The sequence below is a fragment of the Xiphophorus maculatus genome, chromosome 5 (assembly GCF_002775205.1).
Source record: "Xiphophorus maculatus strain JP 163 A chromosome 5, X_maculatus-5.0-male, whole genome shotgun sequence".
Lineage (NCBI taxonomy): Eukaryota > Metazoa > Chordata > Actinopteri > Cyprinodontiformes > Poeciliidae > Xiphophorus > Xiphophorus maculatus.
In genome coordinates, this window is record NC_036447.1 from 1,771,649 (window position 1) to 1,797,066 (window position 25,418).

At 39.9% G+C, this 25,418-nt stretch overlaps 1 protein-coding gene across 2 annotated transcripts in view; it reads left to right on the top strand.

The window, feature by feature from the left end:
- Positions 1-25,418, top strand: part of LOC102228186 (E3 ubiquitin-protein ligase NEURL1) — a 63,530-nt gene that overhangs the window by 12,485 nt on the left and 25,627 nt on the right. The window contains exons 1-3 of one of the 2 annotated variants that reach the window (XM_005797628.2): positions 8,224-8,553; positions 21,564-21,814; positions 21,903-22,224. In XM_005797628.2, coding sequence (XP_005797685.1) covers positions 8,520-8,553; positions 21,564-21,814; positions 21,903-22,224 — 607 coding nt within the window. In that variant the 5' untranslated portion in view covers positions 8,224-8,519. Of the gene's footprint in view, positions 1-8,223; positions 8,554-21,563; positions 21,815-21,902; positions 22,225-25,418 lie in introns of those variants that run through there. The other variant, XM_023334251.1, reaches the window with a different exon arrangement.

Below are 25,418 nucleotides of genomic sequence, written 5' to 3' on the forward strand. Positions count from 1 at the left end.
TAAAGGTGTTTGTGGTGGTATGCTGGTTTGTTTTGTCTCTAAACATGATTCTGTACAATGTGGCCAAACAAACATTTCTATTTTGATTTCATCTGACAAAAAGTCTCAAAAATCTTGCACTGATTTCAGAAGTGACCTGTGCTGGTCTGCGCTTTTCAGAATGAAGTGGCTTTCCCCTTCATCCCTCTTCAAAGAAGTCATACCTGCTCAATTATTTTCTGATATTCCTGTCATGAAAACATCCAACATGCTAACTGAGGCCTGTAGAGTCTCAGATGGAAGTGTTGGGAGATTTTGTCATTCCTATGAGCAATGCATGCTCTTTGAATTTGAAGGAACATTTTGAAGGCATTATTTTCCATCTGTCCATCCATCAATTATCTGCCGAATAGTCAGCAGATAATGGGTAGGGTCGCTGGGGCAGTAGCTAAAGGAGAGAGACCCAGTTCTCCCTCTCCCACTTGGTCCAGCTCCCCTGGAGGAATCACAAGGAGTTCCCACCCAGCTGAGAAACATCGTCCCTCCAGCGCATCCTGGGTCTTCCTCTGGAGAAGCTTGTGGAGGAAACTCTTTTCTGGAATCTCGTTCTTTCAGTCACTATCCAGAGCTTGTAACCACTGATGTAGAAACACATCGTGACAGGTAAACTGAGAGTTTCACCTTTCAATTAAGCTTTCTCTTCACCGTGAGAGATCGGTACAGCGCTCGCTTCACTGCAGGTCACACTAATCCACCTACTGATTTCCAGCTTCATTTTTCTCTCATTTCTGAACAAAATGCAGAGTTACTTAAACTCCTCTACTTGGGGATGTGTTTCTGTTTTTCAGTCTAAAATGGAAGACTTCAAGTACTTCTCACTCAAGTTTATGAACATCATGCTCTTCTCGACTTTAACTTCAGATTTTGCTTGAACCTTTCTGATCTTCACTGAATCTTGTGACTCTCATTTCTTCCAGTCCTGCATAACAAAGAATCAGACATCTTCATGTGTTTTTCCATTTTCATACATGCATCAGAGCTTTGGGAAAAAGGGAAAAACATGTCCCCTAAAAAAACACCTCAATCTGCTTATCTCAGTTATGCTCTCAAATGAGAAGATCAACAGATTAGCTGCAGTTAAAACCTTTGGTGGCCTCTCTTGTGTCTAATTAAGACACTCTTGTTTTGGAGCATACATGAAACATGAGTTTTCATTGGTGCTGTCTGTTCTTTGGGACGGAGCGGTTGAGAACTTTCCTTTAATCTTATTTCAGGGCCTGAAAGATCTAAACACAACATAAAAACCCAGGCCAGCACAGATTGTAAGTGTGATGAATGAGAGGAATAAGAGGTGAGAGCCTCAAAAATGAATAAAAGAATGCTCCAGTAATCAGTCTTTGTGTCTGAAAGTATTCTTCTGCCAAACATGACAGGAGCCAATGAGAGCCGAGAAGGATTCACCGTATGCACAGGTTGTGCTTCATAAACCACTTAAGCTGCAGGGCCGCTGATTGATGGCAGCAAAAAATCCATGCAAACGCATTCATTTGTTTTCCCACGCAACAGCTGCCCCGGATAAATCTAATGTAACGAACAATAAACACCCATCATGATCGGAATTGCAGTTTAAAAGTCTCAGAGATCTGCTCCGGGAGGAATTACAACCACATGTACTCCCGCCTGAAAGAGGCCGGAGATACAGGAAACAATGACTTTGCTCATAAAATGTTTCTTGGACACATGTTTTTAGTCACTTTATGGCTGCAGAATGAAACACTGCGCCACGTTGGTACAAACTTCAACATCAAAACTATTTTATAAAGTTTAGTTCATGTTCTTCATAAAGTTGGCCGTACAGATGGGGATGATGGCATGAACTCCCCCTTCGCTGTGTCGGAGTGAGGTCAGCTTGATGCATGGGAAAACACCATTCCTGCTTATGAGTAACAAGTTCCCGTCACTAGCTAGCAAAGACGTACGCCGAGTTCCAGGCACCTGAAAAACACAATCAGCAGGGGCCAGAGGAAGTCGATGCATCAAAAGACTCAGCAGACCCCCACTGGCCCCGTTACCTGCTACAGCTCCTCTGGGGGACTACAAAGATTCCCAGGAATCCAGTCTGTCCCAAGGCCTCGTCCCACTGGGACATTTTCAAAGCAGAAGTGCTTCCACTCAGTGCTTGAATACAAGCCTGCAGGCCATTATCCATCCCAAAATCGCCACATTATGAAGTCTCTCAGTGGCATCAGAAGATAAGTAGTCTGAGGTAGTTTGGTTCCTGAAGCTGAAAAGAGCTGCGAGGCGTTGGGGTGTGTGGATTCAGTGACACCAGCAGATGGTTCGGCAATCCAATTCCCAGTTGCTGCAACTGGCACTAATAAAATTAACTTATGCTGAGTTCAGAACAAACCCAGATTGCTTCCAGGAAACACTGGACATCCAGAACAGCTGGTTATGGACAGTACTTTGGTATTATTTTGTGGTAGCTTAAAATGCTTATATGTAAAAATAGATTGAACTGAATAATTTAGTCTCCACACAAATACTAGAAACTGTGTTTTTCATAGATGATGAAGGTCAAAATCTGATTGACTCAAATATTTACTTTCAGCAAAATTATTTAGGTTTAGTGTCTATGATTTCTTTTTATAAATCAAGGTTTTCCTGTGTCTCTCCTAATTGGCTGAGCTTTGTGCTCTCTTTCATCAGAAGACACTGACCGAAACTTTCTTCTTCTAGAAATCTAAACAAAAATGGAGTGGCGACAGATTTTAGAATTGTAAGATTTGTCTTCTGTCTTTGGAAAAACACCACAAACCATTTCTCCCTCCAGTGTTAGATTGACCAGTTGGAATGACAAACTAAACTTGACTGCATTGCTTCATGTTAAAACCCTCAATACACTTTCATCTCCTGATAATCAGTACATAAAGAATCTGTATGCATCAGGAGAAACTGTGTGAATCACATAACATCTCCTACTCAGTTTAACTGAAAACAGCAGCTCGTTGGTATCCCTCCACAGCAACTCTGTTGAAAGCCGTCACTCCTCACCAACACATTTTGCAACAGGCTGAAATGGTATTTTTGGTTCCTCTGCACCAGAGACAATAAGGCATTTCTTTGCAACAAGCCAGCCCAAGGCCAAGCCGTTCTCTGAGATATTAAAGCAGAGTGACAGATCTAATTATCACCTCCCCACTTCTTCTGCTCCAGCTCTGATGAAGAGTACTACATTACACCAGACGTTCTGTGCCCTCAAACTAACTTTCACCTTTGCTAATAACTAAGAGTGTAGTTATCTGGAAACCTGCTGGGGGCATGTCTCAGAATAGGTGGAAAGAGATTTGCAATAAGGCTGGATTTATGAAAGTGGGAGACCATCATTATTCCAGAGTTTGCTGCAGAGACCATCAGAATGCCCCCTGCCTGCCATGGCTCACCTTTACATTCAACGTTTCTCATTTCTCTTGACATAACGATCCAAAGTTCCTTTTCATCAAAATTTAGGACGGTGTCACACAGGTTCTTTCTTTCCCTTTTCTTTTCAATCTCCATTACTCATATTGCATATGGCTCCAGATGGGGCTCCAGAGGCATCGATGAATAGAAGGTTTTGTTTGCACACACTTGCCAAACGGTGCTGTCAGACAATACCAACTGCAGGAGACTGACTCTGTCGACCTCTCTGCTACTTGGCATCTGCTGACAGATTCTCTTTCACTCTCGTATAAAACAGCCAGAAAGAGGCAGCAGGCCCCACTCTGTTGGCAGGATGTTCGCTTTTTTTAAGGATTCGCATACTTGGTGTAAAATTCCCGTCACTAAACTCTGGTCTTTTGTGTCGGTTACTACTTGTGCCAATGCCAGAGTTTTAATCAGCTCATTCAACTAAATAAAAGTGAGCTCAAATTATGTGTGTTATAGGAAAACCTGGTGGGGTCAAGTGTTTGATATACATTTCTTGTCTTCTCTCATTACCAAAGCATTGCAATGCAAGTATTACTTACACTGGGTATAAGCACAGAAACCTTAATAAATCCAAGTACTGTTGCAGATCACACTAGAAGCAAAGATTACAGCAGTATTTCAAAATTAATGTTTTAGCAATGTTGAAGCTGAAATACAGGAAAGGAAAATATTTCTACTATTTACCAGCTGCAACCAGGTAACCCTCAAAAGATTTACTTTAGAGGAGTTAAAAACTTCTAGAGTCAAGGAGCAGAGAGCTTCAGAAAGACCTAGAAACAAGCAGAAGTAACCCCCCACCTCCTTTAAATTAATAAGTAATGTACTCAACTGTAATGCCTTCTATGCACACTCACCGTGCAACACTCTATTGCTGAAGAAAAAGCATGTTGAATATTGTTTGAAGTTTGATACAGAAGACTTGAACAAGACGGTGGAAGACAAAGAGAATATAGTCCAGTTAGATGAGGCCAGATGTCCAAAGAGCTGAAGTCCTTGGACGTTATCACACACACCCTGTTCTGCAGAAGAAAGGTTCTGCTTAACACCACAAAATCTTTAGGATGGTTGTTCTACTGGAAGGTGAACCTCCAGCCTCAAGTGTTTGACGCCTCTAACTGGTTGACTGCGATTTTACGCCAATCCACTGTGGGCACCAAAACAAAAGTGATTTTACTTCCACTTCACTTCCCATCAACTGTGTGTGAGTCTGTTAATTCTGATAAAACTGTTTGTGGCTGGACTATGATAAAACATTAATATTTTTGATTTGCAAAGCACAGTTCAGATACAAACTTGATTTGACCAAAACTCTTAACACCTGATTGACATCAAATTATTTAATTCTACACATATATCACATCTGTCCTGTCAAAGGTAGAACATAAAGTGAAACATTTGTACCTTTTCCCCTCGGAGCCCAGATGACCTGCAGTGAACCGAGTGCTGCCACATTTCCTAAGTTACGTAATGCCATTTTATGTACAGACTCAAAGAGCTGCATCTCAATCAAACTACAGAGAGGACTGCAGGCCAAAGAAGGCCTTCTTATTTAACACCGAGTGGTGGCTGCATTATTTAAAATAGGAAGCCAAAGGTGCTGTACAAAGGAAGGATGTTCCAGAAATGCATTAAAGTCCAGAGCCAATTGTCAAGCAAAGAGGGGAAGCGCACTTTTCTTCAGGGCTTCCTCTGCTGTGCATCTGCAAGGCTGCATGACGCAACCGTCTAATGTTTCCCCCGAAACCCGTCTGGCCAGACTCAAGACTCTGCTTTTATTTACAGACGCAGACATCTATATGTGTGGTGAAGTCATCGCTGAGGAGAGCTTAGACTTGGTGTTTAGTCAAAGTAAAGGCATAAACTTTAGACTTTTTAGCTTTTATGTTTCTTATATGAATAGTTGAGGGCCTCCGTTACGTGACTCATCAGAGTTGACAGATGCAGTCATTATTCAGCATTAGGAAGCTGCTTTGCTAAGAATAGACCGTCTTCCTTTGGCTGCTCCATGTTTCCACAGTTGTCAGCCGTTGACACATGAAACCAAAGGTGGTTAGCTCTTCATTGTGCTCTAAGCACTCTGCAGCAACTGTTTTCACCTCAAATCTGCGCACCATGTGTGGCTCAGCAGGCTCTCATTTAGGAAGCTAAACCTTGAGGTTGGTTCTGGTTTCATTCTGATCAACAACCCAGCCGGGTCCGGGTGTTTGTTATGGTTACGTAGCGGTAATCATTAAAAATGATGGGAAAATGGGGTCGTGTAAATATTATTACCTGCCAGATTTGGTGTTTAATTCTTTCGACATGAACAGCAACACAGACGGTTGATTTAAACTCCTTTATGCTCTCTAGTCTCCTCAAAAGAGAATCAGATCGTTATGCTTTGATTGCACCTCTGAATGGCTTCAAAATGACATTTTCGTGACTACAACTGTACATATTTAAAATATCTTCAAAGGAATAAAGTGTCCCATTTAACGCAAAGTGGTATTTTTAACTCACCCAGATGATGCAAGGATTACAAGGTCCTTTCCTTTTAATGAGTTAAAAAATTTTATGCAATTATTTATTTTACAAACAATGGCTCCACCCAGAACTTTTGCATTTTGTGCATTTCTGGTATGCCCTTAAATAAACACGTGAAATTCGCAAACAATAGCGATGGATGATGAAGTTGCTTCTCTTGCCACTGGGAGTTAATTTCTGCTTCAAAAACCGATTTGATTGGACGCTGAAAATGACGTACCATCTCAAAATCTTCATAAAAAATTTGATCATTTTATCTATCTATCTATCGAATGTTTTGGTTTTTGCACATTTATTGAAACATAGTTCAGTTATAATTATGTGAAGGACATGGACATAATGTGCAGGCATTCAGCGTTCCATTGGATGAAGGCTATAGTTGTTTAAGCTCCTTGACATGGGCCACTCTCTTTTTTAAGGTCCGTTAAACAGATAAAGGCTTGGAGCTGATTTTAGGTGTGATGATTTTTCAGAAAGAATTAAACAAGCCATTCATAAGCTGAGAAACTACAACATTAGGACTGGCAAAAATCTAGTTTGGTGATTTCTGAGAAGGAAAGAAAGGACTTGTGAACTCAGCAACGCAAAAAAAAACAACCTGGACGTCCACAGAACAGCAACAGTGATGGCTGATTGCAGAATCAATGTCATGGTGATGAGAAACCCCTTCACAACAGCCGACCAAGTGAAGAACACTCTCCAGGAGGCAGGCGGATCAAGTCTACCGCGTAGAGAAGACTGCAGGGCTTTCACTACAAGGAGAAGAAAGGCTAGATTGGATTCCAGTAAATAAAAATCTAAAAAACAAACAAAAACAATATAGCCCAGTTCTGGAAGAACATTCTTTGGAAAGAAGAAATCAAAATCAACATCTACCAGAGTAAGGCCAAGAAAAGAGTTTGAAGAGAAAATGTGGAACAGTTCCTGATCCAAGGTCTACCACATCATCTGTAAAACATGGCAGAGGCAGTGTGATGGCCTGGGCTTACTTGGCTGCCAGTGGCAATGGGACACCAGTGTTTATTGGTGATGTGACAGAAAACAGAAGCAGCTGAATGGATGCTGGGTTGTTTAGAGACATACTGCCTGCTGAAATCCAGTCAAATGCAGCCAAATTGATTCATACTACAGATGGGTAATGACCCAAAACAACCCACAAGTTTATTAAAGCAAAGAAATGGAATAATCTTGAAGACTGAGTCGGCCTGGGATGAATGAGGAAGGATGGGAGGTGAAAGACTGAGTGCTGAGAGTAAGGAATGTGACGGCTCACTCTGAGGCAGACCTTCCATACTTATGTGTATATGGTTACATTTTATGTTGAAATTATGTTAATTTGATCTTCTAAATAAAAGGCTCACTTTGATCTTTTCTGGAGTATTCACCTTTATTATTAGTCACATTGAGAGAAATCTAAATTTGGAGAATCTGAGCTCACTCTGGAGTAAATTTCTTCCATCGATGTATTTCCACCTCCTCACACATTTGTTTATTTGTCAGGTTTTTACGAACTGCTTGTTGTTTGTATAGAACGACAGAATGTGCTGGTCCATTCATGAGCTGGGAAATAAATTCCTGTGGCCAGGACTTTAATACATTAATTTTGATTCATTAATTAATTACACAGATTACATAAAGTTTTTTAACACAATTAATTACATACAAAAATTCCGGCCGGAACCTTTGTTTTTGGCCGTTTCTGGTACGCCTGTAAATCTGATGCACAAGCGACTTCTTTTGACATTTGACTGCAAACACTGAATTTTCAGTGCTAGCTGGGCTTAGCCTGTCTGTCTGACTTCAGTAACCCAGAAGTTCAAGAGCTTTTGCACAAACAGAACATTTTGTTTTCCATTTTTAGAACAGTTTTAAAAGCTTCATATTTGGCTGAAATCTTTCTTTGTATCTTTTTGTGGTTTTGTTTTTATGTAACTGTGCAGTTTGTGAAAAACGACCATTTTCTTCCAACTATCAGAAAACAAGTCCTGCTCTGTTACTGCTTACTAATTCATTCTCTAGATTAAGATCAGTGTTAGTGCTGTATCTAAAATATGGATGGTGTCCCTTTGCACAGGAGAAACGAGTCTTTAGGTTGAATCTAAAGCTGGCCATGTTTTCTTCCGACGTGACGCCTCCCCCTCATGACCCATAAATATCCCGTCAGCGCGGCGCGGCAGTGACAGTGTTAAGCTCCGTGTCTCCTCCTCCTATGTAAATGTCAGTGTAAGTGAGCGGGACCCGAGGCGGGGAGAGCGCTCCCTGAATGAGGAGGCGGACGGGGGGAGTTGCCTTCACGGATGTGTGCCCCTCTGCGGCTCGGTACACGGAGGTGTGCGGTTCTCTCTCTCTCTCTGTGTGTGTGTGAGTGTGTGTGTGTGTGTGAGTGTGTGTTCCAGCCTTTGTATCTGCTCGGAGGAGAGAACCCACACCACTCCTTTGGATGCAATCATGCCACGAGCGCCGTGTCTTGCCACGAGAGCATCATCTGAATAATACAGGCTGTTATAATCCACGCAGGCGACAAAAGGACATTAAGGAATAAAGCTATGGGTGGGCAGATAACGAGAAATGCCTTGTACGGTAAGGATTAACCCCTAATATCATTATTATTATTATGAAATACATGCAGAGTCGATCATGTTTGGGGATAAAATGCTTCATTCATGGGAGCTTGTTGTGCAGGTTGAGTCGGCAGGTACCATGTTGCCACTACAGCCTATTCTTTGGTCACAGTGACGTCACTCCGGTGATCAGAATAAAGGTCTCGAGGCGCACGGCTCATTCTTTTGTCATCCAACACGACGTCACCTCTTGTTCCTGCTCGCCCTGTCTGGTGTTGCAGCCATGGGGTGTTTATCCGGGGCCGCTGCTCCGGGGCCGGAGCCGGAGCCGGGGCCGGGACATGGGAAGTTGTGGGGTTTCCCTCTGCTGTAGTTTCCCTCGTTAATAAACAAACCTCCTGGAGCTGCAGCTGCGCTCTGACAGCCGGGCTGCGCTGTCCTGAGAGCCGGGAGCCGCAGCCTCACGCTGCTGTCAGCCGGATGGCTTTGACTTTAGCTCCTCTTTATGAGGAGCTCCTAATGGAGATCAATAGTGTAGTGTGGTGAAATGCAGGCCAGCAAACAGCCACACAGAAAGGCAGGAAATGATGACTGCCCCGCAGACAGCTCTGTTTAGTTGAGGTGAACCTTCAGGACATTAAGCTCCTGCAGCCTCTCCTGGTCTGGACCACCTGATCGTCTCTAATTAAAGCCTCAGGATGAATCCAATTACTGTCAGCAGGACAGCAGGAAGAGCTCCTCTGCTGCAGGATCAAGGTCAAACACCCCACAAAGTTATCAGATGTCCTCTGTAATTATTTATTGGCTAAAGCAAAAAAGTATTTTGGAAAAGTCAATGGAAGTTTTGTTGTTCCATTTATTTTTGTTAAATAAAAAAAGTTTTAAACATTATCTTTTCTGAAACTAGGTTCAATTTAACCAAATGAAATGTTGGTTATTATTGTTATTACAGCTTCACAATACAGTGGGCCCTCATCTAAACACGGTTCATACAGGAGTTTTCTGGGGAACAAAACTCCAAAATGTCACAGAAAATCTGCCTATAAGGGGTTTTAGAAAGAAAATGTTTGGGAAGCTGAAGTACATTCTTTCAGTGCTTCTTGACATGCTATTGGCTGTGGTTTGCAAAAAGCCAATTGCTCATTGGCTGAACCCAGAACATAAGGAAGAATATGGATGTTAGATTCTGTAGTGAATAACACTGAATGTATTAATGCATATTAATATGCATATTCTTCCTCTCTTTTTTTCAATAATTTTATTTAAAACAAGAAACATACAAGAACAAAATTAACATGGACATTAGAGAAGAAGATGCAAACATAAATACAATATCTAAGGACATTGTATAATATGTAAATTAGAATGTTAATATTAAGTTGGTGCTTCAGGGTTGCAGTCTTTCAAGGGAAGTTGTAATTTGAATTGAAATTAGCACTTTAGCATTAGCTTCTGCTGAATACTGTGCTAGCATAGTGCTTTAGCGTTAGCAAAACAAATGTTTATGATTAGCGAAGCTGACAAGCTCAGAAGCAGCAAAACAGACCCTGACCACCACCATCATGGTTTACTGTAGATTACATTTTGCTGTTCATTTTACAACAGATGTAATCTGTTAACTTTTGCATAAATGGTTTTGTTTTTGTTTTAAGTCTGCAGGCTGACATTTTTCTTTCTCTGGTAAATCACCTCCATGGATCTGGTTTAAAGCAAACAGAGTGTGTTTGTGCCAGTGAGGAGGAGAATAAGAAGAGTGGGTTTAGCTAAATTTAAAATTAAACAGCAACTGTTTCTATGACAACCCACTGGCCATTGATAGAAAGTGGACTATTTCTTCCACAGTTTTTGTAATATCTTTTGGTTGCTGCGAAACAAACGGAAAAAAAAGACATTCTTCTTTTAATTTACATCTCAGCATGTGAGGAGAAATGAACTTCCTCTCTGGAGGTTTCATTCCTTCTTATAGTGGTAGTGTGAACATCTGAGTGGCGTTTGGATGCTGAGTTGGTCGGTCGGTAATTGCGTAATCGCTGAGTGTGTGGGAGCTCCATTTTTGTGGTCCGATTGACTGAAAGTGGGCCAGCGTCTGAGGCTGACTGCATGAAGCGTCTGTCTGTGTTTGTACTGAATCTGAGGGAACCAGAGATAAGCTGCTGATGATACGCCTCTGGATGTTTCATTGTAACTAAAAGCTGCTGGTAATTCTTTTTTTGCTGCTGTGGTGTTTCAAAGTGGGGTCAACGCTGCTATTCAGCTTTGTGTGTGCATCCAGGGCTTGACCTTTAGACAGGTCACCTCAGTGCAGCAGCCACATGACGACTGAGGTCAGCGGCTAATAGCATCCTGCCTGCCTTCAGTCACTAAACGCTGCATATTATCCGCTCCTAGCCTGCCAGGGAAGCATCATTGTGCTCCACCGTCAGCGGCTCAGATATTATTATTTATTGATGACTGTTGCATAATCCTGCGCGTGAAGAGAATACAGTAAGTGGGCCAACATTGGTGGGCCGTAGGGGGCGACGTCGGCTGCAGCTCATCAGTGCAGCGTCTCACCTTTCACTACCAGGTCAGCGCTGTGTGAATTATTGAGAACGCATTCAGTTAAGGCCAGTGGTAGCCATCTTTATTGCCTCACTGTTTTCAGGTTTTAGCGGATTATTTTATTGAAGTATTCTGTGTTTGTTTAAACTATACAACCAGAATTAGCTTGAGATTTAAGCCTAAATTCACTCAAACAGCACACCGCAAGCCTGGGAGATGATTACATGAAATCAAACCAAAAGCTGTGGTTCCTTAGTCATACATGACTTAACAAGGGGGAAACCATGGTGGACCCCCGCCAGTTTGAGGTTTATGTATTCTTGGACTGTGGAATATGATTCCAAGTAATTCCCAAAAAATGAATCTCTTCGCTGATTCCTTTTGAACTCTTATTTTAAAAATAGAAAGAAAACAACGACTGCAAATGAGTCATCAACTGTAAAAGTTGTTCTCTAAAACATTCTTTAAAATGTGGAGTGAATTTAAAATAAAAGTGACTGCATTTAAACATGTTTCCTCAGTTTTAATGTGAAGTCAGTGGAAACATGTTTTTGAATTATTGCGGGTTTATTGAAAATCTGGCCAAATTATAATTAACTTTATCTGAGCAAAATTGGAAAAGAAAAAGAAGGTAAATAATTGTCAGGGGTCATGATGATGAGATAAGTAACTTAATAACTAGCTGATGTTTCCATCTAAATTTTTAACAAGTTTTTGCAGAAGAATCCATGAAAAAATTAGACCACAACATTATGAGGTGTGAAAAATAAAACTACTTAATGAACATGAACTAATTCAGTTTTAATCTATGTGAAGTGAATTTGAAAGTAGCTGTACTGAAATGGAAAATATTAGCCCAGTTTTCATTCTAACAAACATTTAAAGGTATAAGGAAAAACAATTTCATAAATAATTAGTCTATGGAAGAGAAGCTCTCTCTCTCTCTCTCTCCAGTTATATTCCCTCCCCCAACTCTTGTAACGTTAACGTTGGAATGAGTCATCCATCAGTCCCGTAAAGCTGACTGAACAAACTGATCTGTCACTGCGTTGCTTAGCAGCACTTCAGCCTAATGAGTGATGAGCCTGCAGAGAATCCCTGCAACCTGTCCCCAGGTAGAGTAGCAGCTTCACAGCTTCAGTTACTGTCAGCGCCATGGCGATCTGCATATCAGGTTTCACACCGACTACCTGGAGCATCTGTCAAACATGTGAGCAACATGAGCCGCACTTTTAAAAACTCCACAGATGAGCTGGGAGTTTACTGTAAACCCCAAACGAGGTCTGCGGGCATGAAATGATCATGTGTGTGATTAATAGTGGCTATTATACTGCGATTCACATCCCGGCTGCTTTTGCATCAGGATGAAATGCCATTCTGTCATGAGTCAGTGGGGCTGAATACATCATGCAGACGGCGCTATGTAAACATCATTAAGGGACTGTTTGTCACTGCCCTGTGGGCTGCCTGGTAATAAATGATGATACATAAAAATTGATGCTTCCAGCAGATTTTTAAAAAATCTTATTTGAAGAGAAATACTTAATATGAGCATCATGGTTTAGTTTATATCTTAATTTTGGAAAAGGTTGTGGCTGTTCACCTTGCAGCTGCTTTAGCTTTGTGGATCATTTCATGGAGTTCATTCTGAAGCCGAGTCTGTGAGTCTGTCTCTGATAAGAAGACACGGCCTGTTCCTCTGTTGATGGGTATTTGCATAACTTCTATGCAGATGATTGAGGCATTCATGTCTTTTAAACCTTGTGTTCTTAAAGGCAAACGCGCTAATATTTTCTGTAGATGTGTCCTATGCTGTTCAAACTTTATATTTAAAATACAAATCGTTTGTTCATGTACATCTGAGGTTTATTTTCACTAACGTCCTAAAATCAAATTTGTTTTTGTGTTAATACAGTATTTAATCATAGAGTATATTGTGAATAACTGTCACACATTCAAACTTTCATGTTTAAGGGACAGTTAAATACTAAAGGGTGTAGAAAACGCCGACATTTCCCCCAAACTCAGGACCTCCATCACTTCTGAGCTTCGAGTCTGAAGAGTTGGGATGCTTAAAACTTATACATTTGCTTTTGATTAATATTTACTTTATTTTTTGCTATTTGTGTTGTTGTGAAGCACCTTATCCATTTTGATTTTAAAATATGCTCTAAAAAATGAAATTGACTTACTTTGCTGTCCTGACTTGTGTGTGTTTGCAGTTTGCTGCTTTTTTACAACAGTGGTGTGAGATTTTATCTGTTATTTGACGTTACGCCCAACACAGCTTATTTCCCTGTTCCTAAATGGATTAAAGATTTAAGATGAGCTGCTCTGATGAACACACACAGACTCAGTGTGTGTGTGTTTTCACTGAAGTCTCCATGGATGAGCGTTAATCCGAGCTTTACATAGCAACAAGTGCAGAGTGTATCGACACGTGGGCTACCTGAACGTCCCCAGCTCTCATACGTTGCTATGAATGAATAACACAACCTGTTGTTTTTCCACAGGGCTAAAATTAGGCGCAACTGTGGCAATGTGGGTCAATGTTACCTTTTGGTACCGAGTTGCTCTCTGGAGACACTGGGACTGTGAGCTGCTTAGAGCAACTCAGAGAGAAACTTTTTTATCCTATTGGAAAATGATTTGTGATGAACATCTAATGGAGAATCCACTTACTTCACACAGGGCTGGCCGACGAGTTCTGCAGTAGAACAAGTGTTGTTTTTGTTTGTTTGTTTTTTTAAATCATACCTCATTGTTGATCTGATGCCAATTAACTCACTGCAAAAAGTTTTACTATATTTAAATATTTATTTTAGAAAAAAAAAAGTTTTTATTACATTTTTGCCTAAAATGATCAGCTGACTTCCTGTCACCACCTGCTCTGGTGTCACCGGTGCAGAGCTTGCTCAACACTGGCAGCAGATGGTTCAACATGTCTGGGCAAGATATTAGGAAAGGATTTCTGACAGAAGCTTGATCTGCTGTTGCATCTAAAAAAAAACATAATTTAAATAGTCATTTATTTTAGATATTGTATTCAGTAGGGTGAAACCCATGCTATATAGATCCACTGCACATAGATTATTTGTTTCTGTTAATTTTCATTATTACAACTAATAAAAATTCAAAATTCAGACTCAAAAATGTGAAGTTGATATTTCTTTAATAAAGAAATATTATGCTATAGCACGCTTTGGTCTTCGCATGGAGACTCAACAACTGTCCATCAGTCACTGAAAGAATATCGACAGCACGAAAAGTGTGTTGGCACAGCCTGTTCACAGAGAGCTGTGTCCAAACATATTCATGGAAAGTTTTGTGGAAGGAAAAGGTGTGGTAGAAAAAGATGCACAAGCAACAAGGAGGCTCTAAGTCTTAGAAGAAATGTCAATTCAAGAGTTTAGAGATTTGCAAGATGTGGACTGTGTGTAAATTATATAATTTGAGGTCATAAAGTTATTGATAATATTCAGGAATACTGAGATGCCTTGAAGTGAACATGTTGTAGTGACTCTGCATTTTATATTGTTCCATTTGTACGGTTCAGTTCCAGTTGAGCATGTTCAGCCTTGTTCCTCATAAAACCGCTGTTTCTATGTGAGAACATTTAATCTGATGAGAAACTCTGACCAATAAAACATGTTGGATATTTTAGGCAGAGTGTGTCTTGCTCACCCTGCAGTATAGAATCCTGTTTTCAGACTAAACCACAGATCTGAAGTAACAACCAGAGAAACGTTTCAGCCTCGGCAGCAGAATGAAACACAGTAACTTCCAGTCCCTCAGAGATCCTCGGTGAGGTGTGACAGGTATTATGCCGGGGTCTTGTGTTGTTAGAGGGGTGAACTGAAGCACCAATGAAACAAGCTTCTCACCTAGCTTGGCCTAGTAAGACCTCTGTGACCTTTGGAGAAATGGCTGCCGTGTGCAGACGCTCTGCTATACATGAGGCAGCTGTGAGAGCAACGCTAACCGAAAACAATGAAAGAGTGCAGGATCTGTGTTGATAAGGTGACAGAGGCCATTTTTAACCCAAAGTAAGGGTATTAACCTACATAAACCTATATTATGAACAAACATCAACCTATTGTTCAGCACAAACAGGAGCATGGCTTCAAAATCAGTCTATGGAATGAATTCTTCTTTATCTACTGGAAGAAATCTCTGTGACAAGTGAAAGAATGAGTCAGCTTATTTGTGTTTTTTAGAATTAACATTCACATATGTTCAAGACTGAAATGAACACTACAATTGAATTATTTTAGGGGAAAAAAATCACACCAGTACATTTTGCCCCATGACCCAATTCCAGGTAAGTGGGATTGCTTCCCACTTACCTGGAAAAATCAAAGCAAAGTGGTAACCAGCACCATCTAAAATTACTTTAGAATCAGTACATTTACTAAATATTCACTAATAACTGGTTAGACAATAAAAACAAACAAATCTAAGACCAAAAATCCATCCACTGTTTAGACCTGCTTTTCCTCCACTTTTCCTTACTTACTTCTTCTTTTCTGCAATTTGCTGTTATTTTAGGCTTTCTCTTTTTCTCTCTCCATGGAACTACATCTGGTTTGGCATTGTAGCTAATTCTGGCTCAACTTACATCTTACTTTATCTAGTCCTAACGTTTGACAAGGACTGTTTCAAATGACCTGGACCAAACCAGTTAAAGCTGGTGGGAGGTCAAATCTCTGAAACAAGAACCACTTCATGCAGAAAGAAACCATTTTAACTGCAGTTCAGAAATAAAAGGCCAACACTCTGGTTGTGTTCAGACTGACTCAAAGCCCCGAGGTGGCGCTCCTGTTAGGTGGTGCCGGCTTGTCGCTACACATCACTTGCAAATGCAAACCAGGAAATCTGGTCTGAGTGTCTGAACAATTTAAGTATCTGAGAACTATAGAAAATCATTCGACAGCAATAACACTCGGTGAAAAAACACTATAAAACATTTTAAATGTGGCATGGAAAATGTCTCTCTTCTCTTAAAAACAACAAAAAGCTTTGAATACTTCACAGAGCTCCTGAAATGTTTGAATAAATGTCATGTTTTCATCCTGTGAGTCTTCTGTATTCAAAAGTTCAGTCTATGTATTTTTTTTATCTGATTCTCAGCTAAATTTTATGATTAATTCTGCCTTTAATTTTTTGGAAAAATCTGTCATAAGAAATATTTAAGTTGTGTTTTTCTCAAGTTTTCATAATTAATGCTAAAAACTGTAATTTACTTTGTAATTTTAAAGATGTTAAAGATTTTGTATATATTTTTTAAACTTTTCTTTCTTGGTTCAAACCCTAAGCTCTAAGTTACCTAACTTTGAGGTTTGTTGTTGTTAATTAGATAATTTTCTGTGTAAAATGATTCAACAAACTGTTCAATGCTGCAGTGAAGCTATTTATGTAGCAAGGCTTTTTCTGCAGGTCCAGACAGCTGCAGACGTTGCTGCAGGACCGGTTCACAGCTTAAGTTGGTACAAATTAAGCTGCAGCAGCACTTTGAACAGGGTGGGAGTGTTTTTCGCTGAATGCTGTGCTATCAGACATTAGTTATAGTCTACTCTCTTACAAGTCCTATTCTCTGAAAGGTTATTTTTCATCTGAAAATTAATTTAGCAACACACTAAACCTGCATAGATTGAATTTGATATTTTAATTCCTACATTGTTTTTGTTTTCTTTTTTATTCATGTAAGACTCTTTGTAAATCCTATTTTTTCAACTTGTTATGTCTTTTCTTCTATTTCTTGAATGATTTTATTTGCCTCATATTCTTGGAAAGTTACAAGAATATGAGTACACCCAAACAAGTGCTAAGAAGCTATAAATGGACATTATTTACCTGCATTACAGTACAACTGACTCTGTGATGCCTGTTTTAGCTTTTTTCCCCCTGAGCTGCATGTCCAATATTTCTTAGAAATGTCAGTCTGAGTTTCGCCCTGTCAGTTGAATTAAAAACAGGTTTGACCCGTCTGGTTCCGGCTGCCTCTGCTGAGTCAGTTCTCTATGAAAATAGTTATAAACTCACCTGAATCAGGTTAAAAACTGAATCAGATCATATTCATAGTTCATCACTTGAAAGTCAGGATTTAAATTCAACCTCCCAACATTGTTCACAGTTACAAAGTAAAAACAAAACAACATTGTTAAATTAGCTACCAACATTATCACATCAGTTCTTTGAGACTATTTTTAATGTTGGTTGTTTTCAAATGATTCAGCGCTTGATGGTCTGCTTTAGTAAAATCCAGATTTTATGTAAACACAATTTTTGCTGATTAATTAATCATCCATTCTTGTATCTGAAGGGTCATAAAAAACAAACACACACATGCACAAAAAATCAAAAACAAACAAAAAAACCAAAAAAAAAACCATTGGGGTCCTTTTTAATCAAAAAAGTAATGAACTTTTTCCTAGAAATGTATGTTTATTTCCCAGTAGCCACGCTAAATACATTATAGCTTCTATATCATGTAAAGCTTCAGCTTCTGACTCTTCTTGGTGGATCAACAGCCAATTAATTCATCCAAACAGGATCCTCGATTAGTTGTAGCAATATACTTTGAGAAATATTTTAGATATAAAAACTATACAATAACAATACTGTAGGCTGTTCAGTCTTTATAAATGTTAATAAAATATTGTCACACGGACGTAGACATGTTGTTTACGCCGCCATGCATTCTGGGTAAAAGACGGATGCTTGGTCTATGCTAAGTCCGTCCAGCCAAAGCAGCTATGAATAAAGTCGTCAAACCTTTTCAATTTGAACCAGAACGCATTGAAATTGATGGGAATGTAGAAATGAGTGACGTACCTCTGGTCTGACGGCGTTATCCGGTAAGTAGTTCTGCATCTGTGTCCGGTCCGGCAGCAGTTTAGGCTTCGCATCAGTTCCGGCAGCAGTAGCATTAGCATTAGCGCCGTTAGCATTTAAAGAGCCTCCGTCGCTGCCAGTCTGACGTTTCTCCCAACTTCTCTCTCTTTAGCCGCTGGCGGGGTTTAGGCGTAACTTTGTAGATAAAACTGTCGGCACGTGATTTGGTTTTTAGTTTGCCAGCCTTCATTAGTTTTGCTTGTACAAATAATTCAACTTCTTGTGGAGAGAAGCCTGTTTCCACGACAACAATTTCTAGTGAAAATTGAAGTTTTGTTGTGATGTAGTGAACATTTACATGAAAATAGCGAATGTTTTTTCTCACAACGGCCCAGTTTGAGAACTGGTTCCAGAGTGCAACGTACTGGTGCCGTTGTCTTGTAAACAGCATAAATGGATCTTTTCTTTTCTGTCCCTACTTCATGCATAGTATGACTACAATCCACTGACATAAACCACCGACAACGATTTGCAGCCCAAAATAAATCATTATTTATTTTATTTCCTTTTAATTACAGCCAACACAGCGTGTCTAAATTTACACCAAACAAACAATAACTCGGTAACGTTAGCCTTCCTGTGTTTACTCTGTAGATTCCAGTACAGAATGGACCCAGCTGCGTAATCAACCCAGCATGCATTGCACAGGTGAAAGAATTACAACCTCCAAGGGTGAAAAATATAGTATAAGATATACATTTTTTGAAGTAATTGACTCTGGATGTATCACAAACATCACTGCTTTAGTTAATAGGAAAATTTCAACATATTCAGGCCAACATCTTCAACTAATCGTGGATCGCTTTAAACACCTGTCTTATTGTTTGCTTCGGTTACGCATTCACAACTCTCCAAACGAACCGGATGTTCTGTGTGCACCACCTGCAGTTGGATTACAGCGGACTGAACAGGGCTAGTGGAAATGAACCCTGAAGGACCACTCACTTGATATTTCACAACCCACATTGAGACCCCAACCTCCACTGTGGGAACCAAGGCTCAACTCTGCAGTTCTGTTTCTGTTTGTACCCACAAAAGTTTGCATACGAGCTCATCTTTAGTGCACTTGTAATTTTGTTTGTAGTTCTGAATATATCTGCCACAGTTCTTTAGAAGGTGTCTTGGGTTGATTAAAATGGAGCATTAAAGTTATTAAGGGAGGTGTTTCTGTGAAGTGATGTTGCTTCTGTTGATCAGATTTCAGAGAAAACAGACAGAGAAGCTGCAGATGACCAGATTCTGGGTCTATAAATATATTTTCATGGTGCGAGTAAACAAAAGGCATCTGTGTCCCAACTGATGGCTGCAGAGGGAGCCGATTGAGATGTTCAGATATGAGGGGGTTGCTAAGGAACATGAATTCACACGTAGCCTGTTTTCCTCCACAGCAGCTGCGCCTCTTTAGAGGCCGCTAATGCATTCAGCTCAATCTGCCCGCGCTGCCACCATGTGTGCCCGCCTCATTCAGCACATGCATGCTGCTCAGAGTTGGCTCTGCTTAAGACAAAACGCTTCAGTGGCGTCTTCTGTTTTATTATTATTATTATTATTTTGCGGCCAGATTAGACGGTAGACTTGGTAACGGGGTGTAAAACTGGAAAGGGTCATTACTGGACAAAAAGGAGAGGACACAAAGCCAGCTGTATTCTGGGACGGTTGGCACCGAGCTCTTATCAGGTCTCTGCAGGACATCTGCTCCAACCGCTGGGCTGGTCTGTTAAAATCAAGTAGTTCTCTGTGATAAGGAGAACAAGCCTGGATTGAATCCACACAACCATAAACACAACACTCACCATAATTTCACCTCGACTCTTTCTACTGCAGCCGTGTTTTTGTAGGCAAGCGGCTGAGAGGAGAGGAATAACACCCCAGCTTTCTCTTTAACACTTTAATAAAGGAAGAAACATATTATCTTTCACTGGATCTTTCTGATTTATGGTCCACATTTTCTTCTTCCCATAGATGGTTATCCAAACATGCACTGGAATGGGAAAGAGAAAAAAGATTTCTTTATGGGATATCCAAGTCCAACAGCATGTTAATCTCAAACCTGAAAAAAACTATTTTCCACACAGAAATGAGCCAATCAGAAAGGAGATAAAACAGGATGATGGTAGCTCTGAATAGGCCTATAATCCAACAAAGCAGAACTTTTAATATAATTGTGTTTCATTTTTGTACTTGGATTGAGTCAAATGAGAAGCGGAACCATGAGAGTTTTGGGTTTTTATTTGTAACTCTGAAGCTGCCCTGCAGATTTTGCCCACATTAAATCAGACTGATTTGCTGTTTTAGGTTTGTTATGATTATCACATCTATTTTCTTTATCTGTGTGTAATTTCTACCAGGTAACCTTACTGTGGCAGAGTTCCACTTTTAAACAGGATTGCAATATTAAAACTTCAACTCTGATTTCTTCCTAATAAATATGTGGTTTTCACTTATCATGGTAGTAAAAAGATACTAGTCCACTATTTGCAAATACAGATTTAGTGGCTTTGTGGTTCCTTCTCTCAGATTTAACACTTAATAGCCTTTTTACAAATGCTCCTTTGCTCATTACAAATATTGTTAAAAATGAGCCAGACCTTATGATCTAGTTCTGTAATAAGGAAAGCAAGCCTGGATTGAATCCACAAACCATAAACACAATACTAATTTTTCTAATGCTAGACTACAGGATTGATTGAAAATTCATAATAATAAAACTTTCAGGGAGATGTTTAAGCTTCCAGAAGGAAAACACAGATTTCTTCTGAGTTCAGATATAGAAGTTAATTTTGTATTTTCATGTTGAAAGTTAATCACTCCAGTAAATCGGCCCCAGTGCATGTTGCTCCTAACTACTGCATGAAGGCTGCATCTTCTATGCCAGAATACACACAGACTTTTTCTACGCCTGCACTTGATTAAAAAGCTCAATTTATTAGGGTTTGTAAATAAAACATTTTTATTTTTCATGCAGGAATGACATGTCTGTTATTTTTAGAAATAAAAATTTGAGAAACGCAGTTGGAGGTTTTGAAAAAAGGAAAACTTACAGATCTTGAAACAAGGTTAGCAGGAAGAGGAGGAGAGACAATGGAGCAAAAAAACAATAAAAACAAAAAGCCTCAATCAGATAATCTGAGGAGCTGCTGCTGGAGGAAAACAGGGAAAACTAATTAAAACAAAGGAAGATGAAATAAGACTCATCAAGAAACCAAGGAGGCAAAAAACGCTGATAATTCAAAAAATGAATTCAAATGTACAAGGAACAAAGCATAAAAATAAACTACAAAGGATTAAACTAATATGACGAGACCTATTGAGCATAAATAAACCAACATGGAATTGATCAAAATTCAAACATCTTTGGATCATGACAATTTTGGTCAAATAAAACCTTTAAAGTAGATGAAATATGTTACATTTTTTGCTCAATTTTCAGTTTGTTTGTTCAGTTGTTAAACAGAGGAGCTTGTTTTCAAATGCATTTTTATTTGTAAAAACTGAAATATGTGGGAGTTTGTTTGTATTTGTGAAACATTCCAAAATAAAAACCAAACTTTGACACCCTAATGTTCATTACTCATTTTATGTTTGTGTTCTCAGACTCCCTTGGCGGCCCGTTCCCGTCCACGTCACACCGATGTCACCACAAATCCAAGAGGTGTCTGCCCATCCAGTGCGGCAGCGTCGGCGGACCTTTCCCGGTCAGCCCGCTCCTTTTCCATCCCAACACCAAGGGATCCCAAATAGTCATGGACCTGGCCCAGAAGACTGTCAAGAGGCAGGCCAGCTTCTGCAACGCCATCACCTTCAGCAACAGGCCCATTGCGCTGTACGAGCAAGTCCGCCTTAAGGTATTTCCTGACCTCTTTTAAAGCTTTTTGCTTTGAGCTCTCTTTTTATAAATGACGTCAGTAAAAGTGAATGTTATTCTCCTTTCAGATCACTAAAAAGCAGTGCTGCTGGAGTGGAGCTCTGCGTCTGGGCTTCACCTCCAAAGACCCCTCCAGGATAAACCCCGACAACCTGCCGAAGTACGCCTGTCCCGATCTGGTATCCCAGAGCGGCTTCTGGGCCAAAGCCCTGCCGGAAGAGTTTGCCAACGAGGGAAACATCATCGCCTTCTGGGTCGACAAGAAGGGCAGGGTGTTCTACCGCATTAACGAGTCCAGTCCCATGCTGTTCTTCAGCGGAGTCCGGACAGCGGAGCCGCTCTGGGCCCTCATTGATGTTTACGGTTTGACCCGCGGAGTCCAGCTGCTAGGTAAGACGGCCAACAACAATCCACCCAAACAGACTTTACAAACTAAAAACCTCCTGCCTGCATGAGCTCAAACCATAGTTAACAGAAGAAGAAGTTTCTTAGTCTCCTTTTAGTGTTCTGATTGGGATTCTAAGGACTGAACATCGCTAAATAAAGGCAATGTTCCACCAAAATTGTTAGTTTGGTGGAAAATTTTTAATAATAACCTCTTGACCCTCCTTCAGTTACAACAGTAGCCTTAAAAAAGTGGTTCCCAAAGTAGGGGGTTAAGGTCGGTGTCCTACATGTTCTAACCCATTTCTCCGTTGTCAAGTCTCACTCTAGCCGGTTAATATCTGGTTCAGTTCCTGCTTGACCAGAGCTGCACTGTTTCTCAGTTTGTTGTTTCTTCTGAGATGTGCTGCTTGTAGAGCTGCTAAATCACAGTTTCCAAAAGTTGACCCATCTGTTCCTGGCGCTGCTCATAATTACGCTCCCTAACCCTAACCCACACTGAGCAGCTCTCTGATAGCAGACGCCATGTCCGTCGGCCCACTGCGGTGGCTTAGATGTTGTTGTTTGGAGTTTCCGGTGCCATAAATCATGGGTCAATCAACAGACGCAGTCTGCTGTCAATCAAATGGCTTATGATAAATGGCTCAGTGCGGCTTGTACCACCCCTGAAGTGTTTATGAAATCGGAGAACAACTACACAGGATCTACTAATGAAGACAAATCTGACTGGGGTGGAACCAGTTAAAGCCACATCCATGGAGAAGCAGCTTCAGATGTCAACCTAGGTCAAAAAACGTGAATCAAAACAATTCATTTCCAGCCTTCTAGAGAATTTGAAGATTTGTTGGGGATGTAATTTAGTCATTTAAATAATCTAAAACCTGCAGGACAGCAGCCCTTCAGGGTTAGAGTGGGACACCCCTGTCTTATGGCAGGGAAATTAGGTCTTTCAAAGCTGTGCTGATAAATTGAAAGCAAGTCTCTGTTCTGTTCAAAGTAGAGTGGCACAAAATGTAGACTGTCAACTGTTGTTGCAGTTTTAGTGTCACAAACATAAAGGACTGCGAAGAGTGATTTAGACATTTTAATAATAGAAAATAGAGAGAAGATTAATTAAAATGTAGTTAATCGTAATCATTGTTAGTTCAATGTTCAGCAATGATAATTTAATTTCAAGTTTTTCTCATTTTGCATCTGCAGTTTCTTTTGAGCCTCATCAAAGAAAATGGCTGAGTTGTAGGTTTTAACGGTAAAATGGGAGCAGAATGAAATCTGCAGTGATGTCAACGGCATCTGGATGAGTTCCACATGAACTATAAAACCGAAAAGAAATATTACATGGAACAAATCCTGCAAATTTCTCTCTGAATGCTGGAAAATTTTAACTTGATTTTGATTTTTCCTCTTAAGAAATTGGCAGGTCATCTCTGCACCTGTGAAACTTAAATAATGTAGCTTCATTCTCTTTGTTTGTGTAGATCTGAAAATATTTCTAGGTAACATCTCACCTTGGTGCTTCTGTTTCCAACATTTGTTCCGTTGACAGAACCCGTTTTTATCTTCTCTTGTTGACTGCAAGCACATTGTTCTCTGGAAGTGACCATATCTGTGTACAGTAAAGCCTTCCATGAATCTGCAGAGCACCACTGAGCTGCAGCTGACCGATATTCTGCTCCAGTGTTTACTCAGAACCAGCATGGGGGGTTTACAGTGTAGCTTAGTGTTCCTACCACACGGACAGCTCAGGATCGTATAGCAGAGACTTTCATGTACACATTGAATGCCGTCATCTCCTCTGCTGCTGTGAATGTAGGCCACGGGTCGTAATGCTTTTCTTTACTGTGCATTGGGGAAGCTGCTTAAAAGTGATGAAAAAGTGTTTGTGTATTTTCAGGATTTTTAAGCTTACTTCATGTTGTCAAACAGGTTTTCTTTGTGATTTTTTGTTATTGTGAAGGTAACAGTCAACAGTGAAACTGACCCACAAGTATGTATATAGTTAATAACGGCTAATTTCTGATTTAACAAAAGAAGGCATTTTGTATTTCAGGTTATTTTTCTTTAATATTAAAACTTGTTTGATGATCTGTAACATTTAAGAGTGACCAAATAAATGAATCTGTAAGGGGCACATACTGTTTATCATCATTTCATATTTTATTGCTGAAAACACGTCTAAATCACAGTTGGTCTTTCCTTTGTTTTTCAAAGCAGATAAATAATATTTAAACCACATTTTGAAACAAAAAGCGTCTCTGGAGTAAAACAGAAATGTACTACAACATATGGATGATGACATCAATAAAGTCTGTCCCTGTCTTTAGCTGTTGACAGAAAACTGATTGTTTTCTTGACCAAAAAATATGTTTTATCCCAGAATATGTAGAATGAATGCTTGGCAGCTCACTGACACCATTGTTCAGACATCTGCTGATGTCTAAACATTGTATTAAATCAGTCAGTGTTCTCTTCACACGACACTCCTGCATGTTTAGCTACATAAAAAAGATGAAGATGCATTTTTTTCCATCCTTATTTTAAGCCTCATTTCCACAATCACAACATTCATTCTTTGCTAACATGAAATGAAAAAAAAAAAGTTTTTCACAAGCAGTTAGTTGTCACTGTGACAAATCAGACAGATTCAGCTCATCGCAAAGAGCTTTTACCTTTCTTGGCAGGTTTCCTGTTTACTGGGTTTCCAAGCTGCTCCTTTTCTGACTTCCTCATCTCTGGACAAATGATAATATACATTTTCCTGTAATTGTACATTTCAATCTTTTCAAACTTTGCATTCAAGTCTTTTTGTCTTAAGAGGACATGTTGTTAGGCAGTGACATGCAAACCTGCTGTGAAATCCAGGCCATTATGACTTTCAGCTGCATTCTTAGTGGTCCTGTTCTCACTTTTTTGCTTACAGGCTTTTTAAAACAATATTCTTTATTTCATTCATGGAAATTTACATAACAAAAAAAAATGTTTATATGCCTTGTGAATGTTTACCTTCTACACTCTAACTTCTTAATTTTGACCTCTTCGTGGATGACAAAGGCTTGAAAACGATCCAAGCTTTGAGCTGAGCCCAAATGTTCTGCCTGAACCTGTGATCACTGGAAGAAAAACGGCTTCAAGCACATTTGTATAGAAACCAGGCCCCTTCTTGTGTTGTTTCTACTGGACTTTTACAATCAGGCCATATG